The sequence below is a fragment of the Solenopsis invicta genome, chromosome 1 (assembly GCF_016802725.1).
Source record: "Solenopsis invicta isolate M01_SB chromosome 1, UNIL_Sinv_3.0, whole genome shotgun sequence".
In the NCBI taxonomy this organism is placed as follows: domain Eukaryota; kingdom Metazoa; phylum Arthropoda; class Insecta; order Hymenoptera; family Formicidae; genus Solenopsis; species Solenopsis invicta.
The window spans coordinates 11,384,277-11,404,265 of NC_052664.1; the positions used below are offsets into that span (position 1 = coordinate 11,384,277).

The window sequence follows — 19,989 nt, forward strand, 5'->3', positions numbered from 1 at the left end:
TAACTCTCAAAGTGTTTCAATTTTTATTATACGACATTAATTTTTACTAATGTATTTAATCACAATTTTATTTACTAAATTGCGCTGTTAAATTACGTTATTAATTACATTTATTAATTTTATTATTAATTTTGTGGATGGTACCTTGAAATTATTAATAAAATGCTATTAAACTTCGGATTATAGCTGTCTTGATATGTACAAAGCATTTATTAATTAAAATGTTTTATTTAGCCGAGATGTATAACATATACAGAGGAAAGTCACCAATACTATAGACCTTCTAAAGCGGCGCCCTATTATTTCTCGAAAACTAAATACTGCACTGTATTAATAGTGATAAAAACATGATCTGTTTAGATAATCAAAGAAATAAAAATTCATAGTTTATGTATTCGTGGTTTTTTTTCCATATAAAATCTGCTATAAATAAATTTTCGAAAAACGAGAATAAAATTTGGACGATTTTCTTATGCAAGTTTAAACAAGTTGCATAGTTTAAACAAGTACGTGTATTATTGATAATATTAGATCATTTTACATGTTCGTAACTTTTGCAAAATGTTTTGTTTATATTTTTTTTCCATATTTTCCTTGTAGTGCGGTTTGAAACATAAAATCGTGCAACGTATGTACACCTCTCCGTGAAAATAAACAATAATTATGAAATCCTCAATTACAATGTTGACAGATGTTTTATGAATTTTTTCATTTTTTTTTAATACTTTAAATAGGAAAAATAGCATCGGACGCAATTTACGTTTATATTAATAATGTGCCAAAAAACGTATAAAGTGGTTTTAATTCTAGACGTAATTTTATAAAATTTGTTAATAAATACAAATATATTTTATAACTTAGTTTGTTAATTTATTTGTTAGTTTACTTTTTTCTTACGGAACCGTGATTAAATTCTGCTATTACTGCCTACTGTGTCAGTTTTGGGGCTCAATTTTTCACTCTTTTTTTAAATTATGTTGCGAAAACATTAATACATACATAGTTGCAAAATTCGAAGTAATATTATAAAAACTACCATTTGATATAAAACACTTTCTAATTTGTATTTATGTTTCTGAAGTTTTATTTAAGAAATACTATTCAAAAGTGAGATGTGCCAGCATTGGTAACTTTCCATTATATATTTATTCATTAGGCTCATTGTATTATTTTTGATATTTGCTCCAGTCTTAACAATATTATAATAAATAAAACTATTTTACAAATTTCAGTAATTTGCATTAATAAAGTGACTGAAGGGTAACTTTGTACATATGCATTATTTTTTAACGCGAGTGCTGGCGAAAAAATGCCGATATGCCGTTCCTGATGTTATTCGTGGTATGCTTTTAGCCCGAAAACGCCGCGCGTGGAAACTCGTTGGGACGAAAAATATTCTCCGTATAATTGCACGCAACCATTTACGCGCGAGACTATGTACGAGCACGCAGCAAAATGATACTGCATGACGACACGATGCGATGCGCGATGTGCGATCTTTCTTCTAATGAAAATTTGCTGAACGAATATTTTTCTTCTTCATTCCGCTTCTTCACGCAATATGGAATTTTTTTCATGACTGCCGGCTCCCTTTTTACGACTATATTATTTGCACTCTCTTAAGATTAGAACGTACGAGAACGGTCAGAAATTATGCTTACCGTTATGTTTACCTCGGTATTCGCTTGGGAAATTAATATTGCTTGGAGAAAAACCCACGTCGAAAATCCCTTTTGTGGAGGGAAAAATACCCTTTCTTTTTCGATGTTTTCTAAGTAGAGCGTGTCGTCGCCGTCAAATTAGTTTTTAAGAACAAGTTTCTTTACAAATACAAAATCGGTTCTTTTTCTGTGCGAATGAAAATTGGATGAAAAATCAAGTTGTAGACATACAATTTTGTCTGTACATACATTGAAAGAAAGAATGTCTTAAAACAAAAAGAATTTTACTTTATAACAAAAAAATTATTTTCTCGGTCTTAATAGCTTACTTGCAGTCAAATTAAAAATTTCTTAATTGAAATATTTACGTAAATAAAATAAAGTACTTTATAATTATGTATTTTTTTGCAGTTTATAGAAAATTTACTTATTATATTAGATTATTACAATTTAATTAAGTTTAATAATATTATTGGCTTATTTGTAAAATCATTGTTAAATGTAAAAAATGTAATAACACAAAATTATATACTTAAGATAATGTCTATTAAAAGTAAATATTTTTACTTAAACGGAAAATGTATTTTTTTTATTTAAACAAATTTTTCTTTCAATGTATAATTTTGTGTTAAATCAAGATTTTTAGTAGTGTTAACAAAATCTTGTTTCAATGATAGAAATCAATTTGGGACAAAATTTCGAACTATTAAAATATCAAATGACGTTTATTTTTCGTTAGGGATAGATTAATTTCCAGTTTATTGAATAACCCGGCTCATGTCATGTATCATATATTATAAACTGTATTATCAGGAATTTCGATAATGATTGAGAAACGCAGGCCGCGTGTAAAGCTGTATTGGATTAAAAAGTTAGAACGTTTGTGAATCTCGAAGCAGCGAGCACGGAGCACAGTAATAATTTCCCGACCAGCGGATATTTCGCGAAATATGTACCTATATTTCGCCGGTGCGGAATCTTGGCAGATGTGGCAACTTGTCAGCTCGTAGAAACTTAAATGCGTTGAAAATGCGAACGTAAAACTGGGCGTCGCGCGCGTAGACGCGCATTTGCGCCGCAACGACGACGAACCGACGCGACGCGGCGACGTCGCACCCGAATGGGTGCATACCGCGGCGAATCGGCGATCGATATCTCCATTGTTTTCCATTCGGTTGATAATACCTCGGCTTTATGCATATGGCGCTTTTGCCTTAGCGCAAATACTGCCCTCTCTGTCCACGTTTCCCGATATAAGGATAAAACGTCGTGAGACGTTATCCTTGCACCGTTCGGATTTCGATTTCTTCTTTCCGCTTAATGGCTAGTCCGCGAGATACGCGTTGCGCCTGCATCGCAATTTTAAAGGCTTCCGCCGTATGAATTATCTCATCGACTCGCGCTCGCGAATGTAAATACGGAAATGCAAATGACATGGTTTGCTCGCACACATATTACTCTCCGCGTTATTAAGTTGCTTACTTTTCAGCGAAACGTAACTGCAGCACTCTGCACGTAACGGAGCTTACGTTGGCATAAATTTCAGGCGTTTAATTCTTCGTTTGTTTCACTCGTCGCTTTGCATTGTTTTCGCGCCACTTGGTCGTGTTTATACTAATAGACGTGCAATAAACCAAGTTAACACGAGCGCGTTAGGCTCGGAAATAAATATCGTTGAATAATAATGTGAATTACGTATAGGTATGGCTTTGATTAATTAGTTCCGATTAACGATTTCCCATACCTCTTCTAGGTCACAGTTTTATTTAGAGCACGTCCCACTTTTTAGCGGATCAAATTTCGATTATGGATTTCGCGACGAATTTGGAATCGATTTTTCGTTACGGTGAATATTTAATAGGAGGCTATTAGTCGCGTCGCCGCCTCCATTTTCAGCATGACGTAACTTTGTAACTAATACCGATAAGAAGATCTCGCGTCTATCTGTGATGCTCTCAGGGAAATATCGAACTCGAGGGAAGTTAGTCGATTTTTTTCCCTGTCCCTTCTAAGTAACGAAAAAACTCCTGAAATGTCGATTAAACGGCGCGTGACTCCGAAATGGCCTCTAATTGCGTCCGCGGTGAAATAGTGATTCGCGTAATCCGGGCGGGCGAGCGAGCGAGCGATGCTTGTTAGAAAACAAATTGCATCCTGCGAGCGCTCGCGGATAGCTAGCTGGTTATTATCCAGGCGCGATACAGCGCGGCCGAATGTCAATTATATCTCGCGCTCACGCGTTACTTTTTGCGGCCGGTAACTTCCTTAATGAACGAATTCGGCTGCTGCCGCGCTCCCACGGTGGGCGGGGGCGGTGCATTTCCGGTCTTTCTCCCTAATTTCCCCGGTAGCATGCCGATGTCGAAGAACAGAGAGAACGATTTTCTCTACCCGTGAGAAGATGCGTGCTCACTAGGGTGGCCAACCTTCAGAAATTTTGCAGGATATTCTGATTTTTGGGTTTTTATAGGGACGTCTCGAAAAAATCGTAGATGGGACCCATTTGTCTCAATTTATTTTATCGTGGAGATCAGAGAACCGTTGATTTCAAACTGCAGACGTAACAGCACCGTTACAGCAATCATTTTACATTCGGTTGTGATCGTTTGTTTGAGTATACCTATTAAATATAATTTAAAATTTTTTAATATTTCATGTAATTTTATGTTTTGTTATGTTTCGTAATATTATATCTGATTTTATTAATTGATTTTATCAATGAAAAAAATTAACATTTTATTTACTTATCTATACGTATCTAATTTATTTAATTTATATATTTAACAAATTTTAATATGTTAAAATATATGTAAGTAATATATCTATGTAAAATAATGAAGAGTGGACATGTAAGGTACTTGAGTCGAATAAAGCCCAGCATTAAAATAAGACCCATTTTTAAATTTATCACTTAAAAACGCGCTTTGTGCCCATATATGCTTAAAAGATGTGTCACAGGAAGTAGATAAAGAGGGGCTGGGGAGTTAAAACTGGTAGGAACACGTTTATTTAGTGCAACAAAAACTTGTGACGAAGTGGATAAATGAACCGTTTTTATAAAAATTTGCAAAGTTTATTAAGTATTTGTTATTTTATAGTTTATTACAACATATAATATTATTCAACTTCTTAACTATAGAAAAAAAACATATGTATGTATATATCAATTTTTTACAATAAGTATATTTCTTTATAAATAATGTATTTATTAAACATGATCCACTTATACGTTTATTGCTATTATCATTTGTTTGCTATGTGTGGCTTGCAACAGAGGATAATGATTTTCTTCTAATTTTTGAGAAGCTAAACTTGCATTCAAATGGCCAAGAATTTCTATAAAAAATTAATTACAAAGTTATAAAAAAGATAATTGTAATATTTAACAATAAAAAGTGGATTCTAAGTTTTTTGTTTTTGTGTAATCATTGTAAAAATGATTTGAAAGATAATATTTAGTTCCTTTTTTATTTTTAATTTATTTTTATTTATTTACAAATGTTCTCTATGGAAGATAATTTTATTTTTGCGAGTGATTAAAATGAACATTTTATTTTCATTTAGTTCATTTCAATAGCTCCATAAATAGAGTTTGTAAAAAATAACTGGGCCTTACTTGTCTCAGGTGCTTTATAAATGTTAATATTATAAAGCATTCTATAATTTAATTCAATGCATTTTCGATAAAAAAATTCCTATTTTTTTGTTGCGTTCCGAATTTCTGAGGTCTATATTCCGAAATTGGCTCATCCTGAGTTGGCCACCTTTGTGCTTACACCGAGCTCGCTTCGCGGATACCCTTCCCTGTGCGTATCGAAGGACGGAGGTGTCGGTAGAAAGTTTCGAGCGGAAAATAGCAAGTTCGTATCGGCGCATGCGAATTTGTGTCAGCGGCGGACGAGCGAATGCCCAGCCGTGTCTCATTTTTACGACAACGCTCTTGCATGAATTCTAAACCTTTCAAAAAGATCCACTTACTACCGCAGCATCACTATACGCGTAGCATTATGTTTACTCAGATCTTCGTTGCTCCGCGGGAAAGCTTCCGGGTGCCTTTTTCATTGGATATTTTCTGCGAATCTTTCTCTTTTTCCCTCTTTTCCTCTGTATCTGTCTTTTTCTTTTTCTCTTTCTCTTTCGCTGTTCTATTTCAAAATAAACTGTTAAAAGGTTATATCTGGAGCAAATAATTTTTAAAATTGTTTAATTTGTAATTTTATTTCCATTGTTTCGATTAACAAAACATGGATTGGAATTATAAATATAAATAAGATTATATAAATAAATATAAAACGTACATATCAATATTAATTATTATTTTTTGTTGTGATATTTCCGATACAGCACGTATGCTTAATGTACTATATTAAACATTAAAAGAATCGTTCCCCATTGCTGATTTTAGAATATAATATCGCGTATCAGAAAATATGTATTTCAGAGAATTGTGATTCTTCGAAATCATACAAACGTAATGATGTACGAGAGATATTTTTAATCTCTGTTTCATATTAAAAGTGATTTCACATGAGGAAGCGATTAACCTCTAATTTTAGCATGCAAAGTACTTTGTATCTTATCCTTTGCGAAATAAAAAAGATATTTAGATTCCCCAGTTAGAAACCTATATATAAACGTAAGTTACGCGGCGGTTGTCGAGACTGCTTTAAGAGAGAAAGAGGGAGAGGCAGAGAGAGAGAAAACGACAGAGAAAGGGGTAGAGAATAAAGAGGGGTACCGGTTGTATCCGCGAGCATGAGAAAGAAATACGATAATATCGAAAACGTAGTTTGCTCCTTCGGTACATACCCAAAATCCTTTTAGCTAATTTAATCGGACCTAATTCCATTACACAGCCAGCAGCAACCCTTAAGCCCGGTCGTTCCCATTGTTTCATTCCGTTAATTTCGCTTCTTTTTTTTCTTTTTTTTTTTTACTTTACTCTCGGTCTCGCGCACAAAGGGAAACCCATCGAATGAACGAGCGTGCTCATGCACACACGCACACGGCTATCCGCGTGCAGAATTGCACGTGCCCGCTCGTACGGTCCGGGTAATCAGGTGCAATCTATCGGAAATGTTAAAAATCATTTTTTCTACCTCGCCGCTTTTTATCCTCCGCACTCCCTTTCTCTCTCGTCTCCGACACCGCGTGCCTATATTTACTTAACTTTCTCTCTCGGTCTCTCACGTGTGCGCTCATCCTCTGTCGATCGAATCGCTGGCTCTCGCTCGGCGTATCGCTCGGCACCCACGAATTTGTCCAATCGACCGCAATCACGTATCCAACCGGTGCATTATAATGATGACGTTATAAATGGACCGTCCGACAAGTAAAAGCTCGCAATGCGAAAACCGCATCTCGGGTTAATACTCGGCACGTCACTATTTTCAAATTGGAACGGGATCTATTTTCTTTTGAATTTTTATTTTGCGCTTATACGTAAAATATCATGTGCGTAAAATATAAACCTACACGATGAAGTATTAAAAAGAAGTGATAAACAAATGTATTTTCGGCGTATTGTAATTCTCGTATGTTTAATATTGAACATTAAAGTGTTTTGAAAGATTTAATAATATAAATTTACAACATCTTATTATTTTTTTTAAATAATCTTGGTAGGTTTTGTATTATCAGAATTTTTCTGTCTGCTATACGTGTGGGAGAGTAACACTGAGTTAACAGACTTTGAAAGTTATAAAACTACAAGAGGTAAAGAGCATTAAATTTTCATCAGACAGAAATAAAGGAACAGAAAAATCAAGGTTACTCACCGCGATAACATGTTAGCTCAAGAATCCTCAATTCTAATTCGATTTGCGTCGTAAAAAGTTCCGCTTTTGCTGCAATTTTTAACGACACTTGGAATTAATATCAAGTATCCCGCCAAAGATTCCGCAAACTTAATACGCGGGAGGGAAGTGTCGTTCCACATACATTGAAGAACACGTTGCAATTGAACGTGCATACGTGCGTGCGCGCGCTCGCTCGTGCTCTCACACGTGCACGCGATAGATACGCGCGTTTCGCGCGCACGTTGGCCGAGCCACTGGTGTAAAAAGGCAGATTAATTAGAGATTCAGAGATTCGTTTTGCACCGCCGGATTTTGACTCGGACGACGAGAGCGACCTTCGAAGGGTACGAGAGCTCGCGGCGACAGCGACGAGGACGAGGTCGAAACGTCTGTGTGAGATATTGATTCGGCCGGCCCTCTTTCCTGCGGTAGTCACGTGAAAGAAGAAGTGGACGAGGCTCGAAGCCGCATTCGTGCACGTATATCGATTCGACCGGCAGAATGAGAGAAAGGGAGAGAGAGAGAGAGAAAAAGAATGAGAGAGAAGGACATAGAAGCTCTCGAGCACGCGAGTCATGAGAGAAAGAGAAATATCCGAACGTTAGTCGTGCCTGTCGAGCTCTGCGTAATAATTATTGATAAAGCCGAGCCTCTCGTTTTTCCCGATCAAAATTTCACGTCGACGCCGCGGTGATATCGCCAGCGATTCGTTCCATATTAGTCACATGCGCGATCTGATTCAGTAGAGACACATTAACCCTTATTCGAACGGTGTATTTTCTTCGGCGAAGCGATTTTTTGACAGAATAATTTAACGCTACGACGCCAATGTAAAATGTATAGTCTATAGTTCTATATGCATCTTGGTCAACGAAGTAATAGGCGTACATAGTACTTTTTTTAAAATATTGGGTTTTTTAATTTTTTTATATATTGGATATATTGTAATAACGCGCTTAATAACATTATTTGTGTATTTAATACTATTTAATAATATTTAATAATATTTTTTTTAATTTAATTTATCGAAGTATCCCGATATAAAAACGCTTTTATCTTTTTATAAACTTTAATGTAGTTTTCTTCTTTGAGGCTTCTTTGAGGCTTTGCATAACATGCAATAAAAATGTATAAAATAATCACGAATTATACTAATGTACTGTAATTGAGAACGGCAAATTGATTCGCATTTAATGCTAAAATTATAAATATAAAGCTCTGATTTAATAAAAGTTGTCAGTAAATAAAAATTGAAATATTTCAGACGTCATAAGCACACACAAAGCAACGAGAGCGAACGAACAAAATAAATCCAATAGGTTCATAAAACTGAAAAGAGTCTGTTTGTCTGGATAAAGGTTAAAGCTGAATTGACACATTTCTTTTATGGATGCGACAATTTATCACATATTTCACATGTAAGCTTATTCGTAACATTTTTTCAAATCTGCTTTCGGATTCTAAAACATTTTGTTGATTTTGTATTGTTAATTCCAATGAGATTTATCGGGCTATTGGAATCACGCGTTTTTTTTGTCTATCAGGGTGCGTTTTAGATTGTTATCAAATAGACAATAATTTCAAAACGTCCAGAAGAATATTGGAGCCATACAAAAAGTGTATTTATTTTCTAACTGTAAATATGTTTATATGACATTTTTATTTAATAGACGTAGGCGTTTGTTTAATTTTTATTCATTCAAATAAAAGGCAGATTGTTTTTTCTTGTAACTTTTTCCTGTGAAATTTTTTCCGAGAGAAAATCTCAATTCTAAATTACAAAAGTTTGCTAATAAAATTCGGATGTTTTGGTGGGACGTGAATTGACATTGGTGGTTAATACGATTAGATTTAAGAGTTTAATAAATTAATTGCGTTTTTTTTTCCTGAAAAAGATTCTGACACAGTCATAAGTAAATACGATATACATTATTACAGGGATTCTCTCAAAGTATGTACAATGAGTCACGACCTACTAGTGAGTCACGTACTGTCTTCTAATGGGTCGCATAAAATTTTTCAGCGATGGTAAAAATCGAAAACAAATTTGAACTGAACTACAGTTATCAAATTCTTTGTACATAAAGTGATTCATACCGACATCAAAAAAACCATCAACAGAAATAGAATATGATGCATTCTTCACATCTTCATATCATTATATACTTACAAAGAAATAGATTTATAAAGTTATGTTGAATTAAAATGCAAAAGTAGGAGAAAAGTGATATAAGCATTGAATTACATATACCTATATTGCAAATTGCATGATTTTTTACTAATGTATAATTTCTTGGAAAAGCAATTGTGTGTTTTCTTTTTACTAGTTGATTTTTCTCAGTATTTTGTACATAAAAGTATTAAGGCGCAATTATAAAAATTAATAGCTTACGAGATATTTTACATGTATTTTATATGTCGAAATATAACGTGTTAAAATACAAAATATCTGATAAATCGATTTTTCGATAACTAATACCTTTGTAGCACAATTAAAGGAGTCATGTAAAAAAATCATACAGTTTTATTTTAAAAGATGGAGATGATTCTCGTGTGATCTCCAAAAATTAATTTTTTTCTAAAATTAACTTTACTGTTATTTGTATTTTTCCAAATACAACTTTTGTCTGAAACAGTTGTATGTTCTATAGTTTTCGAGAAATTTTAATTAGAGAATTTATTATCTGGGAAAATCTGGTTCAGGAATTTCTTTTTCATTTTTGAAAATGGATTTTTATGAAATTTTATTGGAGCTTTGGAAAAATTTTGAAATTTTCTTTTAAATTTAAATTCTATCGTTCTCTTTTTGACAAAATTTTTCTTTGTTATTAATAATCGATTATTGTATTCACATTCGTGAACAATCATGTGAACATATAACTCATGAATTTTTATTAAAAAATTAGTGACGGTACATTGTTCTAAATTGGCGTTGTGTTTAATCGCGTTTCGTATTTTATAATTTTAACGAGCTACAATAGATTATTGCGGATTATGCCATTTAATTCATATTATTTCTTTTTGTATCTTGAAGTGGTTTTTCTTTGTACGATTAAAGAACGTTAAAATATAATAAAATAAATTTATTTCAAAGCTGCATTAAAATATTCTTTAATCTTTACATAAAAATTTAAAATTTCTGGGAAATCGAGAATTTCAGGTTTTTTTTATAAAATTTGCATAAATCCTGTTAATGCGTTATTTATTAAAATGAAGTATCATATATATATGTATATAAAACTTTGTTTTCTGTTGGATAAATTAATCTGCGAGTAAGTGACATCTTAGGTACATAACAATTAATCATATTTGACACTGATGATGATGATGACATGACTCGTGATGAGGGGACTTCGCGGAATCTTCGCGTTGCGTTATTTCAGTGATTCTCGGCGAACTCGCGGAATCCCAGCGAAAACAAACGATCGCGCTCGAAACGTTTTTCTTTGCCGACGCGGCGCGGCCATTCGCCGGTGTGTGCGCGCCGGACGCGCACACATACGTCGCCATAACTCGCGCCAGGTAACATGAGAAACGGCGACTCGAGCCCGCTTTTCGTAAGCGGCTTACTTGCGCGACGGAAAATTGTACTACAGCCCTGGCCGCGCGCGTGCCTTTTTCTTCGCCTTAACTGTCTCTACGTCGTCGCACATAAAATACACGACCGTCCCCGTTCTCTTTTCACCCCCGGAACGCTCCGCGCCCCGGATGTTTATGCTGCACGTAAGCAAACACAGTTTTTCTTCGGCTAATGTACGCAGGAGATCGCGAAGAATTATGGCACATTGTGAGTTTTTTCGCAGCTAGAATTATTAAATTATATGGCGCTTTACTTCTGACATGCGACCGCCATTCACTCAGTCGATTAGAGTTGCTGGCAATGCTTCGATAACATTCGATATTGAATTTTTATCATCGGTATAATTGAGAATTAGCCTTTCATATTTGGGTTATCTATTTCTTTTGTGTTATAAATTACAATACATTTGCAAAGTTGCGCGTAGATCTAACTCTTAAACGTATCACTGGCTCTGGGAGATTCTGTATGAAATTTCGATCGCTTCCTGTGTGCAAAAGAGAATGAGATGGAAGATTCAGGTTAGGGGGGAAAAGAGTCTCCACTATCGGATTACGACGTTGATCAGTTTCAGAGCTCCTCAACTAGAATTCAAGCGGCAATTCGAGCGGAAGTTTTTTGTCACCGTATTCACCTTGTTACATTATAATTTATACTTTGCGAAAGGAATGAATATGCCATAATTTTGCCTTAAAAGTATCACTCTTCAGCTTCAAAACGCTTTGTTATGAAGTTCTCAATAGTTTTTTTGTTGCGAAGATATTTAATTAAAAAAATAGATTTTTTACAAATTCTTTGCTTAATAGTTTTTCTTTATATAATAACTTCAGAATAGATCATTTTTCAGTCATGTCGCTTATACTGTTATATTTTCGAGACTCTGAACTTTCATAAAAAAATAAATAAATGAATAAAAAATTTTTTGTTGAAAAAAATTGAAACCAAAGTTATGACTTTTTAAAGTTTTACGAGTCTCCCAGATCCGTATTCTGTGTTTACGGTTGGTGTCGAAAGTGATGTGTTTAAGAATTAATTCATTATTCTCACCTAACCTTTGATGAGCATCGCGGATTTATGTAGTAAATCGCGCGAGCTGCAGGAAGTACGTTTCGAGTTCTATATTGAGATGAATCTGACAGATTCTTGTACGTGCGATCCGCGTTTCAATTGCGTGTACCGACGCGACGAGGGGAAGGGTAAACAAGAGCGCGCTACTCGTCGATATTTTTCGGTGAATTTGAGTTGCGACGTGTCCGCAATTCCGACATTGATAACGTCTGTCGTTTGTGCTCGAGCGTGCTTGTGCATTGCGTAGTCCTCTGCGCTTTTCCGACTCCATCTATCTGTCTGTTCGCGGCTTGCGCTTAACCCCACCCCGCCCTTCGCCGCTCATCCCCCTCATCCCCGACCGCCCGAAAGCCCGAAACAGAAAGCATTTTAAGCCTTTGCATCCGCAGTAACGCGAGTTTTCGCTTTTGGTATGTTTCCAGAACAGCAGGAACCGGAGTTCGACCGCGCGGGAGGAGCCAGCAGTGCGCCGAATAAATGACGTAAATCCGAGGAACGGAAGCGCAACGTCACTCGCTAACTCGCAATCCTCTCCTTCCCCCCGATCCCCCCTGCCCTGCCCTCCCCCCCCTGGAACCCCCCTCCCCTCTCTTTGTCTCGCCATTTCCGCGCCTGCCACCCCTCCTGGCACCCCCGGAACCCTCCCTCTTCTGTTCGGGTCCGACCCCGACACGACCCGAAGAACCTCAGGCGCGACCCGGCCGCCGGACCTTTGCCCTCTCTTGTCGCCTGTACGCCCGCTTTGTCGCCCGCCGTCTTCACGTGCTTACAACACCACCCTCTTACCGCCCCTACTCGTCGTCACCTCCGTTACCATTCTCTTCGCACGCTTCTTCTTCGGCGTCCAACAGCCGTCGCCTCCTATCCCGGCATCCTGCCCACGGAATTTCGAAATAACCGACTCGCGCGTTGCCGTTCCTCCCGGTCCCGGCAGGACGGCGCGTAAGGGTTTCCTCCACCTTTCCTCCACGCACGGAGCGGCCCTTCTTTCTCCCCCCTCCATCTCCTGCTTCATCAGCAGCACCGGCAGACCGCCTTGGTGAACAAACACAGTCCTGCACCAGCTCCTCCGCTGTACGACTACCACCATCGTCCTCTACTCCTTCCAGTAGACTCACCGCCGCGAGACACACGCGTTGGTTTGAAACCGGCTTGAAGGACGCCACGACCGGCTTTTCGACACACGCATACGTAGGCGAACACACAAATACATATATAACACACACGTGTGCTCCAGTACACCCTCAGCGACGACCAACTGCCTGTGTGTGTGCATAAAGGAAAGGAGATCCTCGTGCAAAAGCGCGCGCATCTAGAGAGCACGGCTCTTCTTGGTCGACGTTTAGCTTCGAAGGCTTTCAAGCTTTGCCCGACTACTACTACCATTACTACTACCACTATTACTACTATTATTACTTCTACTACTACTACTACTATTACTACTACTAGTACTACTACTACTACTACTACTACGCCCAGGTTGCAGCTTCTCAAGTACTGCGCGCTGCAAGAGATCAAGGGAGGACAGAGGAAATAGAGTGAATGAGGAGTAGATCGACGACCTACGACACCGCCTTATCACGAAGCCAAGAGTAGCGGCCGCCATCCCGCCTAAAATCGACTGGTGCCTAATCGCTGTCGATATATAGCTTCACCTTTTTCGCTTCTTCTCCTTTCCAGTGAGATATCTCTCCATCCTGTTCTCCCTAGCCTGTATACACTCAGCTTTTACACCCCCCTGGAGATTATCGAGCGGGAAACGTGTGTTATCGCCACTATCAAAATACGGCCTACGAGAGTAAAGAATTTTGCAAAATCTCGTATCATCGACGACGACATCCAAGTAAGCTGCTACCGCGTTTCTTCAATTAATCCTCGCCACGACACGGGATCCGATATCAGGCGAGAGAGAAACCACGCTCGTAACAGCCGACGTTGCTGATAAACGCGAGTCTTCGCGAGACTATTCGACATACCGCGCGACGACAACGGCGACGAGAGCCAAACGTGAGTTTGAGGTGAAGAAGAACGAAACCGCTGGACGCGGTAATCTCCCACGCGGAAGATTTATGCACAGGAAGACAGCCGCGAGTCATCGCGTACATGGGACATTAAAATCATCGCATCGCGCTTAAACGACAGATCTTCTGCCGTAAGGTATACAGTTTAAAGTAGTTGCATGACTCTGAGGCACACGCGGGATTTCGCGTACAGTGTACGTGTGTGAGTGGTAGGAGAAGGTGAGTGAGAGAGAGAGAGAGTGAGAGGGAGAGAAAGGGAGAACAGTGGAGAGAGGAAGGGGTAAGCGTGCGTGTGTACGTGAGCGAGTGGTGAGAGAGGCTGACGAGACGAAAGTGGTGGAACGAAAGGGTCAGTACTGGACGCCGCGAAATCCCGTGAACAAGTGCCGACGAGTTCGTGTCGCGAGGTGGTCGTCCACTCCATAAACCGAAACGTCTATATCCTTGACAAGATCAGTCGACGCGAGTGCACGCGACCGGGGAAAAGGAGCCGATCGTCACGAGGAAGAGTTTAGAACGGCAGGCAGAGAAAGAGAGAGAGAGAGAGAGAGAGAGAGAGAGAGAGGAAAAAAAGGGAGAGGAGAGTCTGGGTTACTACTCTCTCACGGTAGAGGCCAACGGACGGGGTCTCTCGGTCTTCCAGGAGTGGAAGAATGGCAATGGTCAGCATGAATAACCTACTGAACGGCAAGGACTCGCGGTGGCTGCAACTGGAGGTTTGCAGGGAGTTTCAACGCAACAAGTGCACCAGGCCCGACACGGAGTGCAAGTTCGCCCATCCGCCGGCTAACGTCGAGGTGCAGAACGGACGGGTGACCGCCTGCTACGACAGTATCAAGGTAACGAACCGTTGCATAATCGAGTTTTCGTACTCGCGCGTAACGAGCGCGTTCGCGCGGAGCGGAATCGTCGACCGTCCCCGCGCTCGGTTGATAAACTCCGCCTTCACTTATCTGACACCTTCGGCAAACCCGACGCGAGAATTATCTCTGCAATCCCGATGAAGTGTGAAACTCCTACCGCTATCGTAGCATATTCGCATCGGTGCGCGTAGAATGGGGCTCTATTGCTCACCTTAGTTGGCTCTATTGCTCTCCTATCCCGATTCTGTTGGATAAGTGAAGTTATATCGTAATTGAATATTATTCGTCCTACAATTTATGAGCTAATACAAGCTTTACTGTTTCAAGAAATTAAGAAATATCGGCGTTGTGATGAATCAAGCTATTAAGTAGGATTATCCGTATCATTGTTATAATCTCGGGGAAAGCGGTTCTGATTCCTTTCGATGATAAGATGTCATGCACTTTGACCTCTGCATGCTATTGAAATAACGTTGTAAGATAGACGAGATTACGTTGGGTTTATTTTACGCCAGAGTGGAGGGAAGTTTTCGAAATTGATGTTTAAGAAGATTATCCACAAGCAATTGCGAATCTATGGACATTGAGGAGGCTCGTGCTTGTGTAGATGATTCTCTTTGGCATCAAATGCATTCTGAAGACCTCTTTCCATCCCGCTACAATCGACCCAAATGAATACATGTGTACATCGTGAGATCGTCGATCGATCTTCCCTACCTGGGCTTTCCGACTGCTGATCTCCCGATACAAAGCCGATAATTTGCAACGCCACGCGGTCGAGATAAGGAACCGGTTGTAATTTACGACGGGTAATAAGTCTCTTATCGTCGATCGGGCGCGCTATCGGCCCCCGGGGGGGAAACGCCGGTTTATGGATTTTAGAATATACCGTCTCTCGTACGCGTTCCCGAGGCAAGGCGCGATTAAATGAACGCGCGAAAGAGGGAGAGAACAGCATCGGGGGCGCGGCCCGCCGCCGTCTCTCGAGCGCGTCTCGGTAGATATTGAACCGGAGAATTGAATTCGCAGTTATTAATAGCGACAATTATTCAACGCGCGGGGAGCGAGAGTACCAATCGACATCGTCAATAAATCAAACGGGCTCAGGGAGGCAACGAGCATTATGTAAAAATTGAAGGAGACTCTCGAGCCCTACGTCCGTCCGCTCCGCCATCGACGTAGGTGCCGTATTGTCTGATGGCACCTATACACGCGCGCTCGCGATTAGATAAAGCGAGAAAGTATGCGCTCATGTGTACACATATACATACATGTGATACGCGTGGGGTGCGGCAGTCGCGTAATTGCGAATACATATACCGGCATATATAACATTGATATACTCTTCCGCAATAAACTTCGTCGTTATCTTCTTCCATGGTAATCTTAGATTATATATGAAGGCGAAGATTGCTGGAATAAAACATAGTGGTTTTTTTTTTGCGGCGTTATGATCACCTATTGTATATTTTCAAACAGAATTGCAGATTTCATGACTGATGAATGACGCTTTCACTGAAGCTAGTATTACCGACCGATGGTGTTAAAATTTTACTTGGACAAAAAGTTTAATGCGCAAATTTGCATTAAATATTTTATGTTGCCGGAAAAATTGCGCGTTAAATGAACCTGTGTATACATTTTATGGCGGTTCCAAAAACCTTTTTCAAAATCATAACATAAAAAAACATTCGGAATTGCTCATTTAAATACGGTATTAACGTTGAAGTATGCATACATATTTATTACTAGTCATTAATATATTGCCATTAATATTAACATTTCGTCAGTCTTAATATTACCTGAGAAATAATAGCCTTAATCAATATTTGTAATTGTAAATTATTAGAACTGTTCTGTTCGTTCTGGTCGGCAGCTTTAGAAGATTATTTCTACATTTCATTATTTGAAGTAATATCTTATCTCTACTGATTAAGGAAATCCGATTAAATTCTCTTATAGAGGAGAGATTCATTTTTAGGTCCACAATTGGGTTTTCCGTTTATTGCTAGGAGAGGTTTGCCCCAAATCTGCCAAACACTTTAATTATTATTATACGTATTAATAGCACGTGGTGAACTCGTTCTTGCGACTACAATTGTTAATTTTCGCCTTATGCGCGGTATCGTTCGCCGTTTTTAGACTCGGTCACGAATACACGCGCGCGCGCGCGCGCGCACGTCGAATGCGCGATTAGATAGCGAGTGGCAAAAAGATAACATCCACACGAGGGAGCGGCTTGCCGCCATATCCGAATATTCTCGAGGCGCGTTCACGGTCGATTCGTTTTTAGATAGAGAGAAATACGTGGACACGTACGTGTATTCCGCGCGCAGTCGTGTGCGCGAGTCGCGACAAGCAGCGCCGAGAGAGCCCGCATTTAATTCTGGAAGCTATTAATGTCGCGGGTAGTGCCTGAAAGGCCGCGTTGTCCGTCGAACTTTGGTCGTTTCTTTGCCTCTCCGTTCCTCGCACGTTCTTCCTCAATAATGGCGCTCGTTACGTTTAATCGCTCCGAATGAATGGAGCGACGGGCGGGCGCGCAAGTATGCGTCATAGCGTTTATACAAAGGTGGGCCAGAAGAGGTGCCACGGTAGTCAGCGATACGTACACGTTCTCACGTGAATTGGAGACCATTCTCGCTTTAGCAAAAAAATTCGAACGGTCATTTTATTCGACATCGCTGAAGCTCCTCAGATCGAAATAAGTTGAACCTCTGTCGGAGCAACTGACTTCTGTGTATGTTTAAATCTTCGTTAAAGACTGATACGGCTAAATGTAATATCTCTCTTGATGCCTGCTCAGGCTACAACTAGGTAAAATTAATGGAGAAATAAGATTCCGATAACGTACCTGCTGTGTGTAAATTCAACTCGTCAGCGTGTCTATTTGGTCTTGACATTTTACTGCAGGAAAGGTCTCTTGTATTTTTGACGGGAAATACCTTTTACTCCGTAGTCCGTGTGTGCGCAAAGATTAAAAACCTACCGTATTTTCTACGGAAAGATGCGCGTGTGTGCGCGTACGCGAGTAATACTAAGGATTCGAATCTGAGACGTTGTTAAGTTTCCGCGGTATATAAGAGAGAGAGCCACAAGCACTCTCGGGAGCACCGATATTACCTCGAAGAAATATTAGCAATAAACCATTGCATTACGTACATCGGACCTCGACTGTCTTGCCACGGGTTTCCGAAGTCTCCCTCGGAGTCCGTCTCGTTTCTTGCGCCGTTTAGGTGCCAGAAATGCTGCTCCCTTCGCATTTCGCCGATGAAATAAAGGCTCATTTTTCGACTGGGAAATAAAGGAGAGTGGCTATCGCCGTTTCCAACGTCTTATCGCTCCTCCCTCGGCGCGGATGGGTATCTCCGGGCAAGAGCTAGATTAATTTCACGGGTTGGACGAAGTTGCACGGGCATAAGTTTGGTCTGGTCGCGCCAAAGCGAGTTGTCCGCGCGTTTGCATCGATTCGGCCGCGTACGCTTGGCTTTTATTCCAGCAGCAGCAGCAGGCCCTTTCTCGTTCTACCGGTATACGCCCGATAAGAGAAGACCTATTGTCATGTTAACTGCAAGAATTACGCGCTGCGAAATGCAGGAAGATTGTACCAGCGACCCCTCTCTCCCCTCTCTCCCCTCCTTCTGCTCCCGTAACTTTGCATCGCACAAGAAGCCACTAATGACTATAAATGTGATCCGTAAGCGTTTTCACGTTTCAACGTCATGATGAGGTGACTGCTGCTTGTTGATTATCCTCTCGAATGCTGGCTGATTTAAAACTTCATCTTCCTGCGATCTTAATTTACACTTTTCAGATGTTATCTTATTCCCTTTTGCTAAAAATTGGAAAAATACCGGAGCTATTTTAGGAAATTTTTGTGGAGAATGTAAAAATTGTTTGGAAGGATTTATTCTGGTTGACTAATAATTGCATATTATTAAATAATAATAAATAATAAATCTCGTAAGTGTTGCACATACATATATTATATACTGAAGTTATGTTGCTTTAATTTATCTCGCCAAAAATAATTACGTGCACATAAAAAAAATATTTTTTTATTCTAATATTTGTCAACGCATTTGTATCTATATTTATATATAGAGTGTTCCAAAATTAAATGTCAAAACTTTGGGAGAGCATGTAGGGGATTAAAAAACTAAGACAAATGTTTTTTTAGAAATTTGCTCGTTTTTCTTTGTCTTGGAAAAAATCGTAAAAAAACAAAATCTTTGTAATTTTTTTATCGGGACATTTTTTTTACTCAAGAAGTTCAATGTCGAAAGTTTTAATTTTTTTACTTATTATTTATTATATATTATTTCACAGTTTTATTACTTATTGCTGAAATTTATTCATTGTCAATCAACTTAAGAGAGCATCTGAAAAATCGAATCGTGACTGCAGTACGTCAAACGTCATCAGAACAGTGTCTGGTTGCTAACGAGCTGTCAGGGCTAGAGGCAATACTTGCATTGCTGCAAGAGGCCAACATTACGAGCAATACTTTTATTAAGGAAGTAACAAAATTAATAAATTTCTAAATATTTAATAATAAAATAATAAGTGAAAGAATAAAAATTTTTTTGACATTAGACTTCTTTCGAATTTAAAAATAAGATCCGGTAAAAAAATTAGATACAGATTCAAGATGCATAGTCAAATAGAATACTAAGTACTGAAAGAGAGGACAGATTACATTTTACAATGCTACTGTGTTACACAATACGCTATCACGAGCATTCAATTTTTGAAGTAACATGACGTAATTTTTGTCCATTCTAAAACTAAACAGTTGCGAAATACGATTGCACCTTCATGCAGGATTACTGGATATAACGTGTCCGTGCCGGCCCTTCCCCTGTTAACACACAAGCAGCAAGGTTCAGATGTATTTATTCCCAACACAATGTGTTACATCGAACTGCCGCGAAGCGTAATGTTTTGTTCTCGTTCGTTAAAAACGTAGTTCACGTAGTAGAGAGCGATAAAAAAGTGCGA

At 39.0% G+C, this 19,989-nt stretch overlaps 1 protein-coding gene across 13 annotated transcripts in view; it reads left to right on the forward strand.

Moving 5' to 3' along the window:
* Positions 1-19,989, forward strand: part of LOC105208036 (signal transducer and activator of transcription A) — a 432,612-nt gene that overhangs the window by 16,962 nt on the left and 395,661 nt on the right. For 10 of the 13 annotated variants that reach the window (XM_039445812.1, XM_011177761.3, XM_039445832.1 and 7 more), the window contains exon 1: positions 13,952-14,964. The exons of 1 other annotated variant lie outside the window; for it this stretch is intronic. In XM_039445812.1, coding sequence (XP_039301746.1) covers positions 14,779-14,964 — 186 coding nt within the window. In that variant the 5' untranslated portion in view covers positions 13,952-14,778. Of the gene's footprint in view, positions 1-13,951; positions 14,965-19,989 lie in introns of those variants that run through there. 2 more of the 13 variants (XM_039445814.1, XM_039445818.1) reach the window with 2 other exon arrangements.